Source organism: Bacillus rossius, chromosome 12 (assembly GCF_032445375.1).
Source record: "Bacillus rossius redtenbacheri isolate Brsri chromosome 12, Brsri_v3, whole genome shotgun sequence".
Classification (NCBI taxonomy): Eukaryota; Metazoa; Arthropoda; class Insecta; order Phasmatodea; family Bacillidae; genus Bacillus; species Bacillus rossius.
In genome coordinates this window covers 23,483,589-23,505,430 of record NC_086339.1, presented here as the reverse complement: position 1 = coordinate 23,505,430, position 21,842 = coordinate 23,483,589, and the positions used below count along the sequence as shown (strand labels likewise).

Below are 21,842 nucleotides of genomic sequence, written 5' to 3'. Positions count from 1 at the left end.
AATGTTTCTTGAAATTCCATCATAATGTAGTTTGTGGCTGGTATGCTTGAATTATTGCAGTCATATTGTGATGCAAAGGTCTATAATACGTGCTTGACCTTCAGCCTAACTAAAAATTTATGAGCTCTGGGTCAGTATCGAAGCAACTTAAGGCTCAGTCTTGCATGCCATGTTGATTATTTCATTTCCCCATTACTGTTAGTTACAAGCCATTTAAACATTAACACTATACCTCTGTTGAATTTTGGTTCTGTAACAAATATTTTCAACATATATTTACTGAGTGTAGTGTAATGGTTTTAAAAAATTGTGTAAGTGTTCATAGTTACAAAAGCTTTTGCAATTACATTACACATAGTAAATATTTGTTGAAAATATTTGTGAGAGAACAATAAATGGAAAGGAGGTATAGTTTTAAATTTTAGTTTTAGCCCTTAAGGCCCCTGTCTGCCTCTGCACACATACTGTTTATAGAGCATCAGAAAAAAACCACGAGATTTAAAAAACTGCCCAAGATGATATACAGTAGAACCCCTGTCATACACTTTTCAACGGAGGGCACAAAAATGGTGTATGATGCGGGAAAGTGTATGAAAAGGGAATGGCAATAATAAAAAAAATTTTCAATCTAGCATACCAGCCCGATGTCAGATTAAACTTAAATACATAATGTGTAAATAATTGCATCATATTAATGAAAGATATGAATTCATCATTATATATACATATAATAACACTACCAGAAATGTAAAATACAGTCCATAATCAAGTAAAGCAGTCCTTTCTTGGAGAGGGGAAAAGTCACCAAGCCTAAATTAGAAATAAAAAAATTAGGCTATTGTAAAAAGAAAAACAGAAATTTTTGCTGGTTTGTTTCATTTTACAAACAACTTTATGCAACAGAACAATTTTCAATAAAATTTTAACTTGAGAAACGTAAAATATAAAACAATCCGATCGTAAGAAAACAATAACAAACAAGTATATTCAGTTCAAAGATTAATGAATGCACAAAATATGAGATCCGTGCCTTGGTAAATCGCGTGCACCATTTTCAATATCATTCGCGCCACTAGTCTCGCTTGGTGCTGGCCATAGATGCTAATAGCGAAGTGCACAGTCTTCCCGATACTATCCATATCTATGGTGCGATAAAGTTATTTTCTTACGTTTGCAAAGGTAAACAATGAACGTTTTTCAAAATAAAAGCATTAAAACTTAGTTTATCAGAAGGAATATAACAAAAAAATTTGTGAATTTTAGGACTTTTCCGCTTCGTAAAAACGTATGAAACGGGAAATTAAACATTTAATAAGTGTATGTTCCGGGAAAGTAAACCATTGTAAATATAGAACTTTCGGCGGGACCAAAATTAATCGGCGTATGACACGGGAAAATGTATGAAACGGAAACGTATCATCGAGGTTCTACTGTAGTGGTATCTGTTTACGGAAAGCATTTTAAAATACGTCGAGGGGTTGACTGGTTCTGTTTAGATGTTTTGTTTTTAAACTGTATTTTAGGAGAGTGAAAATGCCTAAAAAACATAATTTTTCCCCAGGGTAATTTTTAGGATTCAACCATCCGTTACATATTCTTAAAAGCACTCAAGGGAATGACAATATATCTTTATCTTTATTTCTTTGCCATACATTGTAATTGTACCACTCAAATCTCATAGTTGTCCATGCATGTCGAAAAGCCTAAGCCTTGCTCTTAGAGATGATACAATGCCAGAAACACCGGTTAGTGTCAGTCTTATCATCCCACCTCACTGTCATAAATACACCCCTGACTAGGAGGACCTCTTAGATAATAGTTATGAGAAAACAAAATATTCAACATGGCATGTGAGACTGAGCCGTAACGAGGAACCACTATCCTTTTTCATAAGTTGCTTTGTTCCTAACAATAGATTATAAAATATACATTTTTTTTTTGGGATGACCACAATGACTTATTAAGCTTAACATTTTATGGTCTCAGCTACATTGTAACCAATGATAGTGATGAGATGAAAATAAAGCCTTGATGGAATGAATAGATGGAGGAAACAGGAGAGCCTTAGTAAATCCATTAGCTCCTTGCAACATCACAATGTTAACCGCTTGCAAACAACCAGATTGTGACATAGCCAGGATTCGAACGTGAGTATCCTTGTGGGAGGTGAGTGATCTAACCACTCAATCACCTTCCTTCACAATCGCAGAGGTGTCACACTTGTGTAGCGCTCGTGTAGCAGATTGGTTAATTTATCCAGTTTTACACTTTAAAATAGTTTAAATTTTTGTTTAGATTTTATTTTTCTGTGTTAATTTAAGCTGTGTATTGCATGTTTTTCTCTTAGATAACACAAGAGGCGGGGGAGATAATGATCACTTTCCCATACGGCTATCACGCGGGCTTCAACCATGGCTTCAACTGTGCAGAATCAACTAATTTTGCTACGCCACGCTGGGTGGAATATGGAAAGAGGGCATCACAGTGCTCATGCAGGTTTGTTGTTACTGAATTATTTTTGTCTTGAAATCTGGATAGCAGTGTATAGATAGAACACTAGTATTTTCATTATTAAATTTATAAGTTTATATAATACTGAACAGTGAAGTATATCAATTATAATTAAAATATAATTTTTCGTTGTCTTACTTCAAATCTTACGGTGTCAGGCATCAATTTTATTTATATCTGAATTTGACTTGAAAGTTATTGTTGAGTCCTGATTGTTTTAATGGTCTATTTGTCAAAAAATTTCTAGTAATTAGATATATGGAAACAAGTGTTTTATCATCACTTAAAACACTAGAAAATGGAAAATGTTGTCAACATTGTACATCTGAAATACAATTTTTAGTGTTGAACTGACTGCTTTTTATATATATATATATATATATATATAATATATAGAAAATATGATGTACAAAAATAAATAAAGATCTAAGTGTGCATATTTTTTGAGGCAATTAAAAAAAAAAATAGAACTGTTTTTTCGCAGAGCTGCGGATTGATATAGTAGTATTTTCTTTTGATCACATAAATGATGTAAGATAAAAAGCAATGGTAGCATGAGAAATTATTCTTGTAGGCAAATTCCTTTTGAAAATTTATTTTTTTCCTTTGAGTTAATTGTATGTGATTGTTTGCTCTGTTCTAAGTTGTGGATTTTCTCCAGGGGAGACATGGTGAAGATTAGCATGGATACTTTTGTGAAGAGATTCCAGCCTGACCGATACCACCTGTGGCTTCAAGGGAAAGATTTTGGATCTCACCCTGAGGATCCGTCACGTCACTACGCTGCTCCACCACCCTCTCAGACAGATGTCCTGGCCAACAAGAAGTAAGCCCTTTTTCCGAAACTTATTTTGGACTGTTAGACCCGCTCACAACCACTATACGTTATTGCCACATTTCACACCAAATCTGTGTTCGGTTGTCTGGTGCAAAACTGACAAGTTTTCAAAATTAAATATGGACATCTTATTGAAAATTAAAGCTTCTTGGACTAACCACTACTTTCACCAAAATGAGCATAAACACAGCATGGTGGAACTGTATCTTTTGAGTGCTAAGTCCATTTGCTGTAGATTTTGTATGGAAAATGTTATTTTACTAGATGTGGGCCTTATCTGTATACCATGCCAGAGAAGTCACAAAGTCAAGCGCTCTGGTGACGTTTCTTTGTGTTTGCTTGCATGAGTGACAGGTCGAGATGTGCAATTAAATAGAGGAGGGGAGGACTAATGCTAGCTAACAGTGCAGTGGTGCTGCTTTTTGAAAAGATAAAAAAATTTGTCCAATGGGAAATCAAAATACTATATTTACCCGAATGCAAGACAAGGATTTTTCACAAACTTAAAGCATATAAATTCAAATTTGGCTTGCATTGTGGTGTAAAAATTAGATTCACATTGTTGATAATTTTTTTCCTGCTTGATGTTAATCTACATCATTGACCATTTATTGCTGACTCATCAACAATAACTGTGGACAATTCAAATAAAATAAACTTAACATGTGTTTAAATACAATTAAATGAGGGGCCACAGAATATTAACATCACACTCAACCTGCATCAGCTGAAATTTCTTGTTATGTCAACGTTTGTTTTAACAAATTCCCATATAATATGACTAAAAAAAAATTCCTTTATGAAGAAAGAAAGTTTTGGTCTCATCTTGCATTCGGGTAAATACGATGCCTAAATAATAACCATGTGTTGCAGTGTAAAGTGCTACGTTCACATACATGCTGCTAATGGTACTCCAAATGGTTGGCAACTTTATAAAAAAAATTATGCATATATGTGTATCCAATGTGTTTATATAATTTTTATTACAGTAGAATCCCGTTATAGCGAGCACGGTAATAGCGAAAACACGGCTATAACGAGGTCTTTTTGAGGAATTTACGGCGTGATAGCGTGAAGCGCGCCTTGGTTATTTGTCTGCTTTATCTCCACCCCTCTCGCTCGCCACTAGACATCTTGCCGTTGACACCTGTCACATTATTCAGCCTTGCAGTCGCCACCTAAGTGCGTGGCTTTAAAAATAGAATCCCATCCTTTCTTTCTTTTATCAAATTTCCGCTTGGCTTCAAGGCCAAGGTATGCTCGACTCGAATAAACCAAGCCTTTGAATATATATATACTTGTACGCATTTCTTATTATTTAGAAAATAGACAACATATATATTTTTTCCCGCCAATAAACATAACAATGCACACTTTTTTTAAAATATAAATGTTAATTAATTTGTTGGGACATTTTCATTAACGAATAACATTGTTTATAGCTATGTTAGGGCAAAAACGTTAGAGCCGTCTTTATACTTGTTGCTAATTGATCGCGTTAATAATACACAAATATTTATAAACTTGTTTTGAATTATTTGTCGTGACACGTTTACAAACACGTCATGTTATTTATTTTGCTATCTGACAAATAGTAGGCACTACCGTATTTATTTCCGAATCGCTAGGACAGTTTTCTTGTTTTGTTTCGGTCAGTTTTTGGGGTATCTGTCAGGGAAGGGGGTGGTGATAGTTTGAGTTTAATCCCAAATTTATTTTCAAAAAAAGTTTACAGGTTTCTTTAAATGAAAAAAGTATAGTTTTCAAGCGACTATTTCGTTTGAGGTGTACGTGTGTTGCCGCACTCCTGCTTTTTTTGTAAGGAATGAAATCGTCGCGCTACACTAGCGCCACCTGTTCGCAACATCCCGAACCAACATGGCCACCAGCAGACAGCCCACATCGACAATAGATAGCAGGACAATGCTGCGTTGGCCGCGGGCCAAGCCGAGTAATCGATTGCGGGCTGAGATGCTATACTTACGTGGCGTGGTAGGGTATTTTGGTTATTTTGACGCAATTGGTGATCGCATCCGTACTTGTGGGGTATCGTTTTAAAGAGAATTCACACATCCGCTCACAGAAATTAAGATTTCGTTAATAAAACTTGTTGTTTTCTGATTATACAGGTTTAAACACAATTTTTATCCTATTTTCGGTTAATTTTTATTTTTTGGGGCCAAAATCTGTACAATTCGGTTATAGCGAGTACACGGTTATAGCGAGGATCAAACCCGGAACCATGACACCTCGCTTTAACGGGACTCTAGTGTATTTTGAATGTTATATTTTTTTAAAATTGAATTGTGTTTTAGTTGGTTACTTGGATGGTTTTTTATTTAGTTTTTAATATTAAGGGTATAATAAAACAATATTTTTATTGTTGTAAATGTTACAGCAACACAGAGTTGCCAGTTTCATTTCTGGAAGCACCAAAGAAAAACCACAAGCGCCATCCAATTCATAGAAAGAAGGGAAACATGAAGGATAAAGATAAAGAGGAGGGGTATGAAGGCATCGTGGAGATTCCTTCTGATGTGCAGAAGGTTCTTGAAGAAATAGATCAGGAGGAAGAATTCCCGGATGTCGGTTCTCTTGAAGTTCTAGGCGATATCTGGATGAAAGCTGGAGAGATGAGTAAGTATTTTTTAATGATTTTTTTTTTATCTGTTTACATTGGAACCCGGTTGCATCTATCTTGTTTCTCGGTAGTCTCATAATGACCAACATGGTTCCTTGGTCTTAGTGAATTGCCTTTGTAAACAATGTTTATTAAAATTAAATGGAATTTATTGGTTATCAGTAGAGGTAAGGAAATTTCAGGAACCGCGAAATGATGCAAAATCCGAACCATTTTCCTTCAAACACAAAATGTTGTACAAAACAGCTTTATTTCCAAAGTAGTGACAAAATCACCTCACATTTACTTTTAAAACCTTAATTAACTATTCACCTTTTTGAATATTAACGGTGGCAACGTAAACTGTAATTTAGTTTAGTAATTTTACAAACATGTTTTTCTGCACACATTTTTCTGCAAATTTCTTCTGTAATCTGGAACCATTATTTGTGTTTGTTTATTTAGTTTTTTAGTTGTAACACCTCTTTGATCATATATAAATGCAGCGAGTGAACTGTTACTTTGTAAAATGGTGGTAGATTGATGGTAATCATTGGTTTTTACAATGTTGCAACTATCTAATTTTCTTCCTTTGATGTTCATGATAAAAAAGTGCCCATGTGGTTTGTCGTAACCCATGGTCGTAGACGTTTATTTTTCCATACTTCTTGAGACAAAACAAATACAAATACCTAAATAATTGTTTGTTGTCAATTTCATATGTCAAAAATTGTCCGTATTTTAAATAGTAAACACAATTTTTACCCCAACTGTTTCATGAGACAGTAGTGAAATTTGTATGTTCACAGTGTTGAACCTAAATTTTTATTGATTGTGGTTTTGAATATTTTTATGTTATTATTTTTATTTGAGTTTGATATGCTGTAAATGGTGCATTTTTAATTCCATGCATGACTGTATTTATAGTGCGGTCCGCAGGCAGAAGCGTAATCAGCAATCCCGGCACCATTTATGTTTACGTTTGTGATGCTCAGACAAATGGGTTTAGAAGCTGATGCCAGACCACAGTGAATTCGTATTTTTTATTGCATGTCATCTTAATTTTTTTAATACATAAAGCAGTTTAATAATTTTATTGTTGATGGTTGATCTTTGTTTTCTGTTTATTAAATTTTCATACTGTATATTTTTTAGCCAATAAATGTTGGTTTTATAACTGCTAATGCTTGTTTTAGTGTAAACTTTTTCGTGTCAATAGTTGGAAACACTTCGTCTGATAATACCAAATACTATTGTTTCAGCAATGTACAGTTGTGCTGAAAGTTATGTGATTCTGCATTTTTTTACGGTATGTTTACATAGATAGGCTTGGAAGTAAACTGAAATTTAATTAATTACTGTTGTTATAACCTTATAACGTAACTCGTTACAGCTGTACATCAAAATAGTATAACTGTTGAAGTAACAAACAGACATGTCAAGTATGTAAAAAAATAACTAGAGGTTATGTAACTTAATCTCAATGCTTTTGTATTGCAGATGTCATACATTTTCATGTTGTGATGTGTTAAGTTAATATAGTTTCTGTTGGTTAATTAAAGTTGATTCCTGATGCGTGGTTATAAGTGTACAATCAGTGTTGGTGAATATTTTCAACTGAGACTAGTATTCAAAAAAGGTCAAAGTCTTCCTTTCAGGACCAGTGGCTGAGTGAATCTGATTTTAATAGTTGAGAGAGGATTATTTGTGAACGCAGATTGTCTTATAAACACATGAAAGAAGAAACCCTGGTAGCTCAGTTGTGTGTATGATACTGTCAGCTATCTGGGGTATTCAGTATGTGTACTTACAAAGCCTATCCATGCAGCACACAATGTACATGCTAGCTTTACAAAAGCAAAGCTGTAAGAGCCCAGTTAGTTGAATCTCGTAGTTGCAAGCTAAGGGATTTATCTGTGAAAGAACTGGAAGCCAAAAAGTGTGAAATTCTTGAAGAAGCTCCTGCTGGAGCCAATAAAATTGATGATAAACTGGCAGGTTTAAAAAAACTGAATTACTGAAATAAAGTTCTGTGCTTGCTAATGACACATACCTCAATGTTCTTTATATATATTAATTTATCAGAATTTATTGGATTTTCTATTATTTTACATAGTTGGAACTACAGTAATAATTTATAGTTTTTAGGGTTTCTTTTGTATGACAAAAAAAGAATTTTTTTTGTAGAAAAAATATTCCACATTTGTGCAGGTATAGTAATTATTTATTTTTATATTTTTAAGTGTAATGTATTACAAAGAATGAATATAAATTGGGTAGAAAATGAGTTGAATGTTCTGGCAAATTGAAAATTAATTTCTGGAACATCAGGAAATATCCAGGAATTTGGTTTTAGGATTTGAGTGGTCACCCTGAAAATGCACTTGCTAAAATTGATTTATTTCTGTTTCAGATGAAGAAGAGAGGCAGTCCTTAGAAGACTATTTTGAAAATTCAAATCGGAAACGAAAGAAGTCTTGTGAAAGTGAAAAAGAAACAAAGCCCAAGAAGAAGAAAATTAAAGTGGAAGATGATGTAGATTGGAAGGATGAGGATGAATTTGTTGGTGGAAACAACAAATTTGGAGAGTTAGGGGCAATAGTGATGCCTGCTGTGTCAAAAAATGTGAAGAAAAAGCTTCATGACAATGCATATAAACAGAAGAAACCTCCACCTGGAATTTTCACCCCAACCCAATCTTCTTCAAGCATTCAGCAGAAGAATTCTACATCTAAAGATTACTTGGGAGAGTTCCTTAGTTTTGTTGAGTCTTCGAGCCAACAATTTGACAGCAATAATAAAGAAACATTACCTACAATTTATTCTGGGAAATCACATAGGTCACCATCAAATGAAAAGTTAGTATCAGCTATCAGGATTAACACAAAGGAAGGTAAAGTTGTTTCAGTTTCTGGTGGAATGAGGAAACCAAAGCTCGAAAGCACTGAAGCAAAGGAAATAAAGTTAGAGCCAGAAGTTGCAATGTCTAAGCATGAAGGAAGTGGTACAGATATAATTAGAATTAAAACTGAAAATTCAGTCTCGGATAAGAAGAGTGATCCTGGAATGCAGGCCTCAGTTATGGATGCAGAGTCTAATGAGGAAATCATGTCTGCAGTCGGCTGCCTCCTGCAACTTCGCAAAGGAGCAGACGAGAAGAAACGTAAATCAGACATAGTTGAAAGAAATGGTAAGGAACGTGATGAAGCTGAAGTGGCGGAACCACACAGCACAAATGAGAACACGAGCAGAACATCCACTTCGGACAATCAAAAGACAATTACTTTGGCATATTTTAGACCAAACCGAAATTCTGATTCTGAATCAGGTTCGGTGAAGAAGTTAAAATTGACCGTTGGGGAGAATAAGGAATTGTACTATAAAAATGTAGTTGGCGAACTAAAACTTTTCCCAAAGAATTTGTTGCTTGGCTGTAGCAGCAAGTTAAATTATATTTCCAGTAAATCTGCGCATGATAAAAATAAACAGTCACCAAATGACTCATCAAACAGAAAAGTGTTATTCGAAGGTCCGCCATCTCAGAGTGCTGTAAATACGACAGACAATACGGAGACTCAAAAAAAAGTAAGCAAGTTTGGGCGTCCCATGTTTGGTGGTCGAGAAAGTGATAAGAAAAGACTGCAACATTCTGAATCTGATAAACGTGGTAAAAAGATGAAAAAGAAAGGTAGTTTACGTAAGACTTTGCGTAACTCTCTGCATGTAATAAGACCTAACACAGTGCATTCAAGCAATAGTAAAGTGTCTATTGATCTACAGGAAGCTTTGGAATCTTGTATCACAAGCTCAGTTTTCAAGGACGAATTGAACTCTCCTAAAGACGAAACATTAACTCTCTATGGCATAAGTGATAACTGCAGCACTATACCATCTAGTAGTGTCACATCTTTACCTAAAGTTACAAACACTGCTATAGCTGAATCAACTCCTTCTACAGCAAGGAAACTACCTGAAGCTGGAAAATCAGGTGATAGACAGGGAAACAATCCTAAAATCAGTATAAAATCTGTAGAGAGTTTGAAGAAAAGCCCATCTTTGGGGGAAACATCAAAATCTGAATGTTTAGAAGACTCACAATCTCAAAATAACTCTCCAATTGATAAAAGTAAGGTATTACCAAATGCTGCTGTTACAGAACAGTCAGTGGTTACATCTAAAAAAGAAATTGGTACTGGATGTGTACAAAGGACAGCCCTTGGAGCTTCAAAGACCCCTTCACCCCTGCCTATAACACAGAAAAACTCTACAAGTAGCACTCCTGGAGTGAGTCCAAAACAACCAAAAATGCCTGAAACTGATGTTTCAGCTAATTCCAAAATTGGGAATACCACAGTGTCGGAAAAATCAGAGCCATTGCAAAATTCAAAAGTTTTTGAGAATTTGCCTTCCACTTCGAAGAGTGGTGAGGCATCTCATTTTGCAGTATCACAATCAGTTTCTAAGTCTCTGAAGCAGATGTCTACATCAAAGGCAGTCATGTTAGATAGACCAAAAAATAGTGCTCTTACACCACCTAAAATTTCACTACGCAGTGTAAGAGTAGAGTCATTGCGACGAATGTCTCCGAAATCACCAGTTAAAGCAGACACACTGGCAAGTGGCAAGTTGACCGTAGTTTCATCTTTACAACGCTTATCTGCAGTATCTGTTACTGCTTTTTCCAAATCTTCAATCCAGTGTAGTCCATCCAATACATTGAAGTCACCACCAATCATTTCTACTCCAGAAATACCATTAAAATCTGCTGTTACATCCCCAAGTTCTTCTAATGCAAAGCATGAATTAAATAGCTCAGTATGTTTATTGGAAGTTTCATCAGGGAAAGCTATGAAAACTATTGCTGCAAATAAACCAAAACCAATATCTAAAACTAAACCTCTAACATCAAAACAAAAGGAGAACTTGGAACAGTCAAATCATTCAACAGTGGCAATTCCAAAACAACAGTTATCAAAAGTGCAACTGCAGTCACAAGTGCAAAAGCAGCAACAAGTGCAACAGCATTCTCAAGTGCAACAGCATTCTCAAGTGCAACAGCATTCTCAAGTGCAACAGCATTCTCAAGTGCAACAGCCGCCGCAAGTGCAACAGCATTCTCAAGTGCAACAGCCGCCGCAAGTGCAACAGCATTCTCAAGTGCAACAGCCGCCGCAAGTGCAACAGCCGCCGCAAGTGCAACAGCATTCGCAGGTGCAACAGCACTCGCAGGTGCAACAGCACTCGCAGGTGCAACAGCACTCTCAAGTGCAACAGCAGTCTACACTGCAACATCATTTGCAGGTGCAACAGAAGTCACTTCTGCAACAGCATTCGCAAGTGCAACAGCAGTCACAAGTTCATCCAAAGTTGCAAGTGCAACAGATTTTTCCAGTTACTCATTCTTCATTAATTTCAAACAAGGCAGTTCCCTCAATCAGATCAAAATCTGTACTGACCCCTAAATTTGCTCCAACATCTATGGCTAAAGTACTTCAGTCTTCACCAGCTGTGAAAACTGAACCAACAGATAAGGATGAATCTAAAACTGTTCCGTGTGCTGCAAGAACATATTTTGTATCGAGTACCCCAAAAGTTTCATTAGCTGAAAGGACAATACAGACTTCATCAAATTCTTGTAAAGTAGAATCAGTGTATACAACTGTTCAGAATTCAAAATTATCTCCTTCAAATGTTAAATCATCAGCACAGAGATTGACAGGTGCGACCCAGGAATTTGTGCAAGCAGTTTCACTTGCTGCTTCTTCAAAAATTCAAAATGTGCAAATATCAAAAACTGTTACTATACCAACTACAAGGTTGGAGACTATACCAACTACAAGGTTGGAGTCATTTAGCAGGCTAAAATCCACTGGCACTCCAACTGTAAGGACAGTTCAGTCACCTACATCGACTGTAGCGTGTGTGTCAGTTCCCGGTGTATATTCAGAACTGTCTAGAAAAAAGGGTGGCAAAAATGCACCATTAACTTCAGTGCCATCGAAGCCATCAAACACAGACACTAGCAAGGCTGCAGTTGTTCCACGTTCAGTGAATGTAAAGTTTGAAGAACAGCGTGATCAAAACTCCAGACTTTTGAAAACTGTGCGCAACAATGTTACACCTCAGCCTAGAATGTTGCTACCCAAACAAGTCCAGATAGAGAACGGAAGTGTAAATTCGTCAAATACATTTAATTTGCTTAATTTATCTAGTAATGTTCAGGGTTCTCGTGTAGTGGTGAACAATGTGTCCACGTCACTTCCACAAAGACTCTCGCCACCCAAACAGTCTATGTTGGAAAGTAAAGGTGCTAGGGTGAAAACGTCTGCGGAGAGTAATCAGACGGAGTTAAATGGTAATGTACACGTTTCTCGTGCAGTCGGAAGTAACGTGCTGTCCGAAGTTTCTGTGCTCTCGAGTTCCGCTGACTCCTCTGTGTTCACCATCGTTGCCTCTCCGTTTACGTTTGCAGCCAATGAACCTCCACATTCCGCCCCTGCAGCGTTGCAGCAGCCGGCGCTGGCTCCGAGACCTGCGGCAAGCTCTCAGCGGTGCGACAGCTTGCCGGCTATGAACGGCGTGCAGAGTTCGTCTGACTCTTTGCCGCTTCTCTGGCAGGACAGCGCTCTGCAAGAGATGGTGAGATCGTCGTCCCTAGAGACGAAAGTGCAGCCTGTACAGCCAGATGACTGCACAAGTATTCTGCCTCGTAAGTTATGTTTTCAAGATAACCCTTTAGTAACTGTTGCTTATAGAGTTCTTTCAATTTTAAGTACCAAACCCATGCTTTGGGGGGGGGAGTTGCTAGATTGTGATGAGCTTTCGCTGTTTTATAAATTTGCCTGCCTACTTAAATATTATTATATGGTTTGTACTTAAAGTTTCTTATAGTCACACACAAACACATGCTCATTCACACGCTACACACACACACACACACTATGGTTACTACACTGCTATGTATGTTTGTTTTCGCATCTGTAGTTTATTTGTGTTTGCTTGATTTTTTTTTTTCTGCATAAGAACTTTTGGTAGTCCTGAAGAAAAAGCCTCCTTTTCATAAAATAATTAAAAATGCTTTCTTTACGTACTTTTTTTTCCAATCATTTTCTAAGAGGGTGTTTTGATACTGATAGTAATTAATATAACCGTTTTAACAAGTTGTTGGGTTAGGTACATTAAAAGTGTACTATGACATTGAGTGAATGGTTGGTTAGGTTACTACATAAAAAATTCTGTAAAATGGTGTGAACAAATGGTTAGCTTAGCTGTATTAAAAGTATTTTAAAACAGTAAGGATTGTTTGTTTAATTACCTAGTTATATTTTAATTTGGTGATTCATAATAATCTTAAGTATATTTTATAGGGATGTGCGGGTACCCGATATTTTCGGGTACGGTTCGAATCCACAATTACCCGAACCCGGAATCGTTTTACTTACATGGATTCGAACAGTATTACAGATATTTACAAATGTTATAAATTTATTTAATACAGCTCAAAAATACTAGCAATGAAAAATCAAATTAGGCTCTTAGTACGTAAGTATTTATAAATGTATCAAAGAAAATTAATTTCCCTGTAATTATTTATGCAATGAATAATTTCCTTATTCAACAAGCGTCACTGTTGAGCACGTAGGTATATTTCAGTTTGTTTCACATGGCAGATTTTGTCATATCACCATTTATTTGAAAATAAAACTTGCAGTACACTTTTGAAAAGATTGGTTTTTTTTTTGCAGAAACTCGAAATATTTCCTGCAACTGTGCTTTATATGCTCGTCGATGAGATTTCCTTCTGGTGCTGCATTCGTTCAAATTCAACGTAACCTCCATACTGGTCTTTGTATTTGAGTCTTGAATTGTAATTTACAATATTTCATGGTGAAACAGTTTTCAGATATCGGTTTAGAAAAAAATGAGTACCGACAGTCATGATGGTGCATGTGTGCTGCCAGTGATGTCAAAACGAAAACATTGTAGTTGGCGTAGCTTTGTTTGGAATTTTTTTGCTAAAACTTCCGATTTTAAGTCAAAGTGTAAAACGTGTGCACGTGAGCTTAAATGTACCTCTGGTAGTACTTCAAGCATGAAGAAACATTTAATGCTACACAAGAAAGAGTATTCTGAAACTTCTGAAAACCAATTGAATTAGATAGGCCAAGTAGGGAATATTTGAGACTTGCTTAATGTTTTTAATTTCATCGTTTAGAGGGTTTATTATTAATTAAGTTAATATAATTATAAACATTTCAATTTCAATGTAAGAAATAATTGCCAGTAGTTACAGTTAGAAAAAAGAGAACTCACATTATTTTTAATTATTCTGTGCTTAATATTCGGAATCGGATTCATATATCATATATTGCCAGGGATTCCAATCGGATTCGAACCAAACTGAAAACCAAGGATTCGTACATCCCTAATATTTTAATGTGGCTAATCAGACGTAATCAACCAGCCACACTTTAAAGTATTTTATATGTTGCTAACCTAACCTAACCAACTATCTACACTATTTTTAAGTATTCTGGTTTTAACTAATCAAACCTAATAACTCATAAAAATGGTACATTTTTTTTAATTATCACGGCACCTTTTTAGAGAATGTTTGACAAGCAGTTCTATTATTTTAATGCAGAAAAGAGGCTCTTTTTTAGAGTTACAGATTAAGTGTACACTGTATCTCTCCAACTTTAATAAAATTCTACCAAAAAAACTAAAATATCTTTCAATTTAATCATAGACACATGGTAGGTATTAAAACAAAAGCAATACATAACTCCCAATGTTGGCATAACTTATACAATGTGTACATAATCTAGATGTTGTATTAACAAATGAAGTAAATGTAAACAAGGAATGGGGCTAACACACAACACATTGCAATCATGTTTTATAAAATTAAGAATTATTTATTGGCTTCAACTATGTAATCATGAAAACGTAAAATAACGAGAGGATAGGTTATTTCTGTATTATTTTTCACTTTTGTTTCGGAAGTTTTCGGGTAAACCAAGTTTTTCTCCACTTGAAAGGAAAAAAAATCATTTTTGTTGCATAGATTAATTAAACCCGGTTATAATATAAATTGTGTATTTCATTCTCTTTTAAACTAAGCCATTGCTCCCACTTTTAAAACAATTAAGCATATATATAATAAACAAGACATATAACTTAGTATTGTAGGCACAGCACAAACAACATGGACAAAGGCAAAACTATCACGTTTGAGGCGTTCATAAATAATATTGATTTGTGCTGTAGTAGAAAAAAAATTACTTTGTTCAAGATGTCAAAATACTTGGTTATTGTAATTTTGTTTCCTGTATTACAAATCTATGACCAATGGCGTGAGGTTTTCAGAAATGGAATCGATCATCTAGTGAAAACAGGTGTATTTCGTGAAAAATGTTGAAATCTGGTGAATATTGTCATTTTTCACAAGTGCTTATTTTATTAAACATAATACAATATAAAGTTGGTACCAAAAATCCTTGTTTTCTGTTAATAATTTTCAGCCAATAGTAAATATAAATTGCCTAATGAGGGCAACCTGTTAAAATTCATTCATTTTTATTTAATGGGAAACAGGTAGTCAGATCACTCACCTCTCATAAAGGTGATTTTGGGGTGATTCTTGGTACGCTCAAACCCAGATTTTTCACATTTGGGAAACAACGGACGTTGCCCTAAACCATGTGGGTTTTCTATGGGTACTACCATTTGCCCCAATGGTGCATTCTGTCAAAGCTATTTTCTCATCTCATCGCTTATCACTGTCTCTTAATGACCCGGACTTTGAGCAATTGTTCAGCCCTTATTGGTTGATCCATTCTATTTAATGCTAGTGGTATAAAGTTGATGATATTTTGCATCAAGTTATGATGATGGTGTTTCATTTGCAGTCCACCACGTACGAAGTTTGATGCAGAATTCTGTGTACAACCTAATTCAAGAAAGAAGTAGCAATAACTATTGGAGCCAAAGGGACCCATATTGTTCATTGTGTGTCGTGTTTACTGCTAGTGGTGTAAGTATTGTTTTATTTTATTGTTAGTAATCATGTTTTTAGCTTTTAGAAATAATCAGTACCTTTTTTTTATTATGTGAATTGTTTATAGCCTCTGTACAATTGTTCCTTAAAATAATTAAAAAGCCATGTAGTTACATCACCCAGGCACGTTATGGAAAAATGATGAGAGTGAATTGTTACGATGAGGGGACATACAAAACGTATTGGTGTGCCAAATGAAACTTTATGATAGTGAAACTACCCTGGAATATATTTGGTAAACTAAAATATTCACAGTAAAGAGTAATCTCAAGTTTTTAAAAAAAGCTAAGTATATTGGTACTACAACAGTTATAATACATATTCTTTGTACAATCTTAAGTCAGGCTCCATAGTGTAGTGGAAAAATTTTTGACTTTTTTAAAATTACATAATACTGAATTATACAAATTGTGCTTTAAGCAAATATATATTAATACATTTTATTTGTTTATCCTATTGGTATAATATTATTAAATGCATAGCCCAGTCCATTGGATTGATTATTTCATACTAGGTAGGACTATATCCTCTATTTTTACTCAAGTAATATTAATTTAATAAAAATAAAACTTAATAATAGTACAAATATCCTTAAATATTTAATTATTCATAGTCATCTAACATGTTCTAAAACTATATACGTAGTGTTAATTTTAATGAATTTTAACAAGGTGGGCAGTACTTTAGTAAAAGCACTTGTCAAAAATCAAATCCAAGCTGGGTACAGCATTGTTTCATTTTTTTTTATCAGAGACGTTTCATTATATAGTTTAACGTTTCGCTCTGCCAATTGAATGATTCGATAGTCGACGTAGCTGCTCGGGTAGCGAATTCTAGTGACGAGTGCGGAATTATTTGTGTCACATTTATAAATTTAGTGATTGATATTGAATACTGTTCCATATAATTAAAAACATTTATTGTGAATAGTAGTGATAAAAGTTTTGTTTATGATATTTTTCAAGTGTATTTTTACATGTGAGGTTATGTTCTTGTATATATAATTATTTGCTTTATAAATGATGAATTATTGTATTATTATTTATTAAATAATTAAAATTCATCTTGATTATTTTACTAAATTTAATAATTATTTTACACATGATTATAATAATAATGAATTTTTAGTATTTATTTAATAAATATTTGTTATAATAGATTTTTAAAAAAAATTCAATATCTTGAATCAAAAAGAGGTGTAACTTCTAACACATGTACATAAGTACACACCTTTTTTTAACCATAAAATATGTATTTTCAAAGTAAACGGGCCTTCTCTATCAAACGTTTATTTATTATTATAAATCAATTTGACTTTGAACGACTCGAAAGTACTTAGACTCGTTCTAATGTATTTATAGGATAAAAGCAAAAGAACTAATCATTTTATATTAATTTGTGGGCGCCAACAACTTTTAAGAAGTTGTAAAACTGAGTAAACATTAAAATATTTAGCTATTTAGACTTGATTATGAATGACACAATATTCGCAACGTGATCGGGAAATAACCGTTATCAGTTTTCAGTGACATTACATAATTATCAACAGATATTCATAAGTTGTTTAATACCAGTAAAATAGTATCAAACTCTTTGAACCTGTTTTATTGCAAGTCTTCACTCAGCTAATGTTTACTATACAAAATTTATTCTAATTAATTTATTGTCCTTACTATTCAGTAGGTAGAGCTGGGTATTTCGTGGAAAAATTCGTAAGTTCATTAGATTAGTTGACATACAAACTTTTTAACTTTAACTCAAGTTGTTATTAGACTTAAACAGTATGGTATTGGTTTAGAGAGTATACAAGACGGATTTCTCGTGATTTTACTATTCCGGTGTGTTAGTTTTTGCAAAGCTGTTAAGTTTTGTAAAATTCCTTTACAAATATCTGACCGACCTGTTAGTATAGTTCAGTAGTAACGAACTATGCATTACGATGTATGTCTTCGATGTACGGGAACTCAGCAACAAAGATTCCACGTCTTCATCCTTGAAACGCCCTTCAGCTGTTTCATGTCTTCGTCCTGGGAACGCCTCGTAGTGATTCTTCGTCTTCGTCCTGGGAACGCCTATCGTCGATTCCAAGCCTTCGTCCTGGAAACGCCTCTCGTTCGTCTTCGTCCTGGGAACGCCTCTTGTTATTTGTCTTCATCCTGGGAACGCCTCTCGCTGTTTCCGGATGATCTCGTACAGTTAATTATTCATAATATTAGATTCTTCGTCCTGGGAACGCCTCAATATTTCTTCCAATCTTCGTAGTCGGGTTTCATAATCTTCATCCTGGGAACGCCTCGATGTTTCTTATAATCTTCTTACAAATAATAGTTCTTCTTCAATTTAATAAATATCTCCAAATTATCAATATTATTAATGTCTACTATTAATTCTTGCCATTCTTCAAATTATTCTAACAGTCTTAATTTCAATTTCTGCAGTAATAAAATGTCACGTCTAGCTTGTCCGATGGTTCCTATATCAATCCTCATTTTCATTTTCACTTAAAAATTCCAAACCAACTTTTATTTTCCAGCAATAGTTTTTGTTATACCCTTTCGACCAATACCAGATTGTTTTACAAACTCTTAGTCATATAATATTAAACATGAACTTTTAAAATACCCTCCTTATTGGTTAAACAAAATATCTCATTTTTGAGCAAAGAAGTTTTACATTAAAAGATATAAATACAAAATTACTGACTTATGGTTCATAGAGAAATAAAGAAATGTGCTCAGAAGTGAAATTATAAAATATGATACATTAATTTTGTTCCTCCATCTTGTTGTATAAAGTTGACAAGTTCAACCTTTATAGAATTATATTTTGCTTGGTTTCTGTATTGCATATTTTTTGTTAGTGCTAGTGCAAGTTCTCTGGACAGTGTGACGACTATTTGTGATTTCAATCTTGCCTCTCTTTCTTGTGCCATTTCTTGTTAAAAATTTTATGCAAGTTAGAAGAGCTTAAAGCTGACATTTGTTAAATTTTATATTTTATTGTATAGAAAGTAATATTAACCCTCGAAGACTTAACTAGTGTTATGTGTTTTGTTTCCAGGATCTTGTTAATAAGACAGTTTTTCGAGCAATGCCAGAAGGCAAACCTACCAACAGCACTGTATGGCTACCATCAAGCCTGTTTCTCATTCCATCAAAGGTACCCTACCTCTGGCTTGATACATTTTTAAAACCAAGATTTTAAAGTTTTACAGTCTATTGAATAAACAACTGTGGCATTTATGTGGCCTGACAAACCTGTAATAGAGGTCCATGGACTGAAAGTTCTTAAATCCAGCATTCTCTGGTTCAGCTCATTCAGTAATATGGTACTATTTGAGCTGCTTGTGTACCACATTTTTCCTTGTGAATTCGAGCTGTTATCTTTACCGCCAGGTCATGTTACTTTGCTACTGGCATTTTTAGTTAGTGTTTACAAAAATAATGGTGTATAATTTTTGGTTTGTTGCACATGTCGAATATGTATAAGAGTGTTAAGACTTTAATTCTGTCCAATACAACAAACTGAACTATCGAGCAGAGTCCTTACCATTGAAATTTCAATACTGGTACAGTATGTGGACTAAAATTTGTTGGCAATATTGTATTTGTTTGTACAGCGTCCGGAGACTAACACCAGGCTACAGAACCACGCAAAAGGGTCCACACTGCTAACTTGCCAAGACTGCAATGTGTGTGTGCATGCAGCGTGCTACGGAGTGACCCTTCTGCCAAAAGTTGTGAACGAGTGGCGCTGTGATAAGTGCAGAGCTGCCGCACATCATGTGGTAAGTGTTTCCCATGCCTAGTGCCCTTACACTGCTGTTGTGTTATTGAGTGCCTCTCTAGTAGGAGGTGGTTACATCATCACACATTACAGCTTCTAATGTTTTAATTTAAAAATTTTAATGTAGCAGATTTCTCAATGTTTGGACCTGCCACATGTAGTAGGCACAGTAATAATCTTGTTAATAATTTTTTTTTCAATCCAACCATACCGTCACCCAAAAGCATAGAGCATGGATCAAGTATGCCCTGAAGTTGGAGAATTTTTTTACCATGCCTGCTGGGCAATATGCAGCAACCACTTTATATGCCCCGATTGAAACTTTTTTTTTTAGAGCAAGCCTTCTCGAATAATTTTACCTTCAGGCCACTTGCATTCATTTTACAATTACATTAGGTTCTGGCAGCTATATTGCACCTGGGGGGGGGGGGGGGGGGGAGAGAAAATAATGGGACTGCTTTCACAAATGCGGCTCTGCTCACAAAGGCATGCTAAGCTAACCACGGATTACGAGGGTTTGTTTATTATGCTTTCTCATTAATAAAGTGCAATATTTATAAAGTACTTATTGAATGCAAATACATTTAGTCTCAAGCCAGTTAATGTATCCCAGGAAAAAGAAGATTTACCCTGTTTCATCGCATTATCATTGCACAGAATTTTAGGGCGTCAAAATTTGGGTAAAAAAACCTCTTCGTGTAAATGTTGCATGATATTTTTGGTCCCGCTATTATCTTCTGAGCGCTTTGTGTAGGTATTTTTTCCGTATAAAGTGAGGTATTTTAAAGTAGGAATCTAATATTTATTCTGACATAACCACTTATTTATTAATGGAAATACAAAGTTGTCTGATGTGTACATTTTCTTTTAAAGACATTTTTAAATGGTATAACCTTTTATCTGTTCAACTGCGTCGCTGTGGTGTACCACTTATAAAAATGTAGCCGGCACTAGTTGGCATCATTCATGTTTGGTTATGTTGCTTCCCGTATAGAGCGCGCAAACATAGTCGAATATTGATATCTCTCCAATTGCATGCAACTCGCGCTCTGTCGAGTGCCGAGTTAACTACATTTGATGGCCCGATCTCTTTCGTGGTAGGTGTGTACTACGACGATAGTTATGCCTTAGCTCAGGCTCGCATACGGGTCACGTTTGGCATGCTCTTATATACTCCACTTTTTAAATAAAGGTACTTTCCATGAATAGGTTTGGTTTTTATGAATAACTTTATGTAGCAAAAAAAAAAAAATAATAATTTTTCGCTTAAAAGTCGCACCCCTACTTTTCAAACTTAATTTTAGTATAAAATGTGCAATGATTATAGGATAAAACACGGTAGGTATATCATTATAAGTAATACTTCTGAATGCAAATCCTTAACAGACTTTGACTGTTGAGGCAGGAGTGGTCGGCTGTGAGGAGTGGAAAGATACGCAGCTGACAAGGTGTGGAAAATGATTGTCTTGTCACACCCTTAGATATATCTGTACTCCGTCCATAGGATGTTATTGTTGGGCACTTTCAAAAGTTTTACTTTAACATCACTGACAATATGCTCAAGTCAGAATTCGCTTTCCCAACATTTTCAACCCATTAAGAAAGAATGTGTTTTCTTTTTTTCCTCTCTGAGAGGTGAAGTCAAGTAAACACAATGTATAAGTGGCTGTGGGAGGGAAAGGTGGGGTAGTTAGGCCTTGCCGCAGCCAGGGGTGACATTAGAGCGGTATTGCCACGCAGTCAGCCTGCTAGCATGCTAGTTTGGCTTGGCCGCTGCCAGCTACCTTACGTGAGGTGGGCAGGTTTTGTTTGGTGCTGTGCATAATTTTGTTGCACATTAGTATTATGAATATTGCCACATTTACAAATAGACTGGCTGATTAGTAAATGTTTGGAGAAACATTAGCTTAAGTAAGCCTTTTAACCATTACGAGTATTTAAAAAAAATTGTATTTGGGTATTTTTTCCACACCTCGGTATTGGCCAACAGCTGAATATCAGCAGATATCCCATACCAGTATCACTAT

At 35.0% G+C, this 21,842-nt stretch overlaps 1 protein-coding gene across 8 annotated transcripts in view; it reads left to right on the top strand.

Annotated features, from left to right (window-relative positions):
- Nucleotides 1-21,842, top strand: part of LOC134537711 (uncharacterized) — a 66,239-nt gene that overhangs the window by 24,510 nt on the left and 19,887 nt on the right. For 6 of the 8 annotated variants that reach the window (XM_063378446.1, XM_063378447.1, XM_063378445.1 and 3 more), the window contains 7 exons: nt 2,348-2,496; nt 3,173-3,337; nt 5,748-5,986; nt 8,383-12,678; nt 15,881-16,005; nt 19,090-19,188; nt 19,649-19,816. In XM_063378446.1, coding sequence (XP_063234516.1) covers nt 2,348-2,496; nt 3,173-3,337; nt 5,748-5,986; nt 8,383-12,678; nt 15,881-16,005; nt 19,090-19,188; nt 19,649-19,816 — 5,241 coding nt within the window. The remainder of the gene's footprint in view (nt 1-2,347; nt 2,497-3,172; nt 3,338-5,747; nt 5,987-8,382; nt 12,679-15,880; nt 16,006-19,089; nt 19,189-19,648; nt 19,817-21,842) is intronic. The other 2 variants (XM_063378450.1, XM_063378449.1) reach the window with 1 other exon arrangement.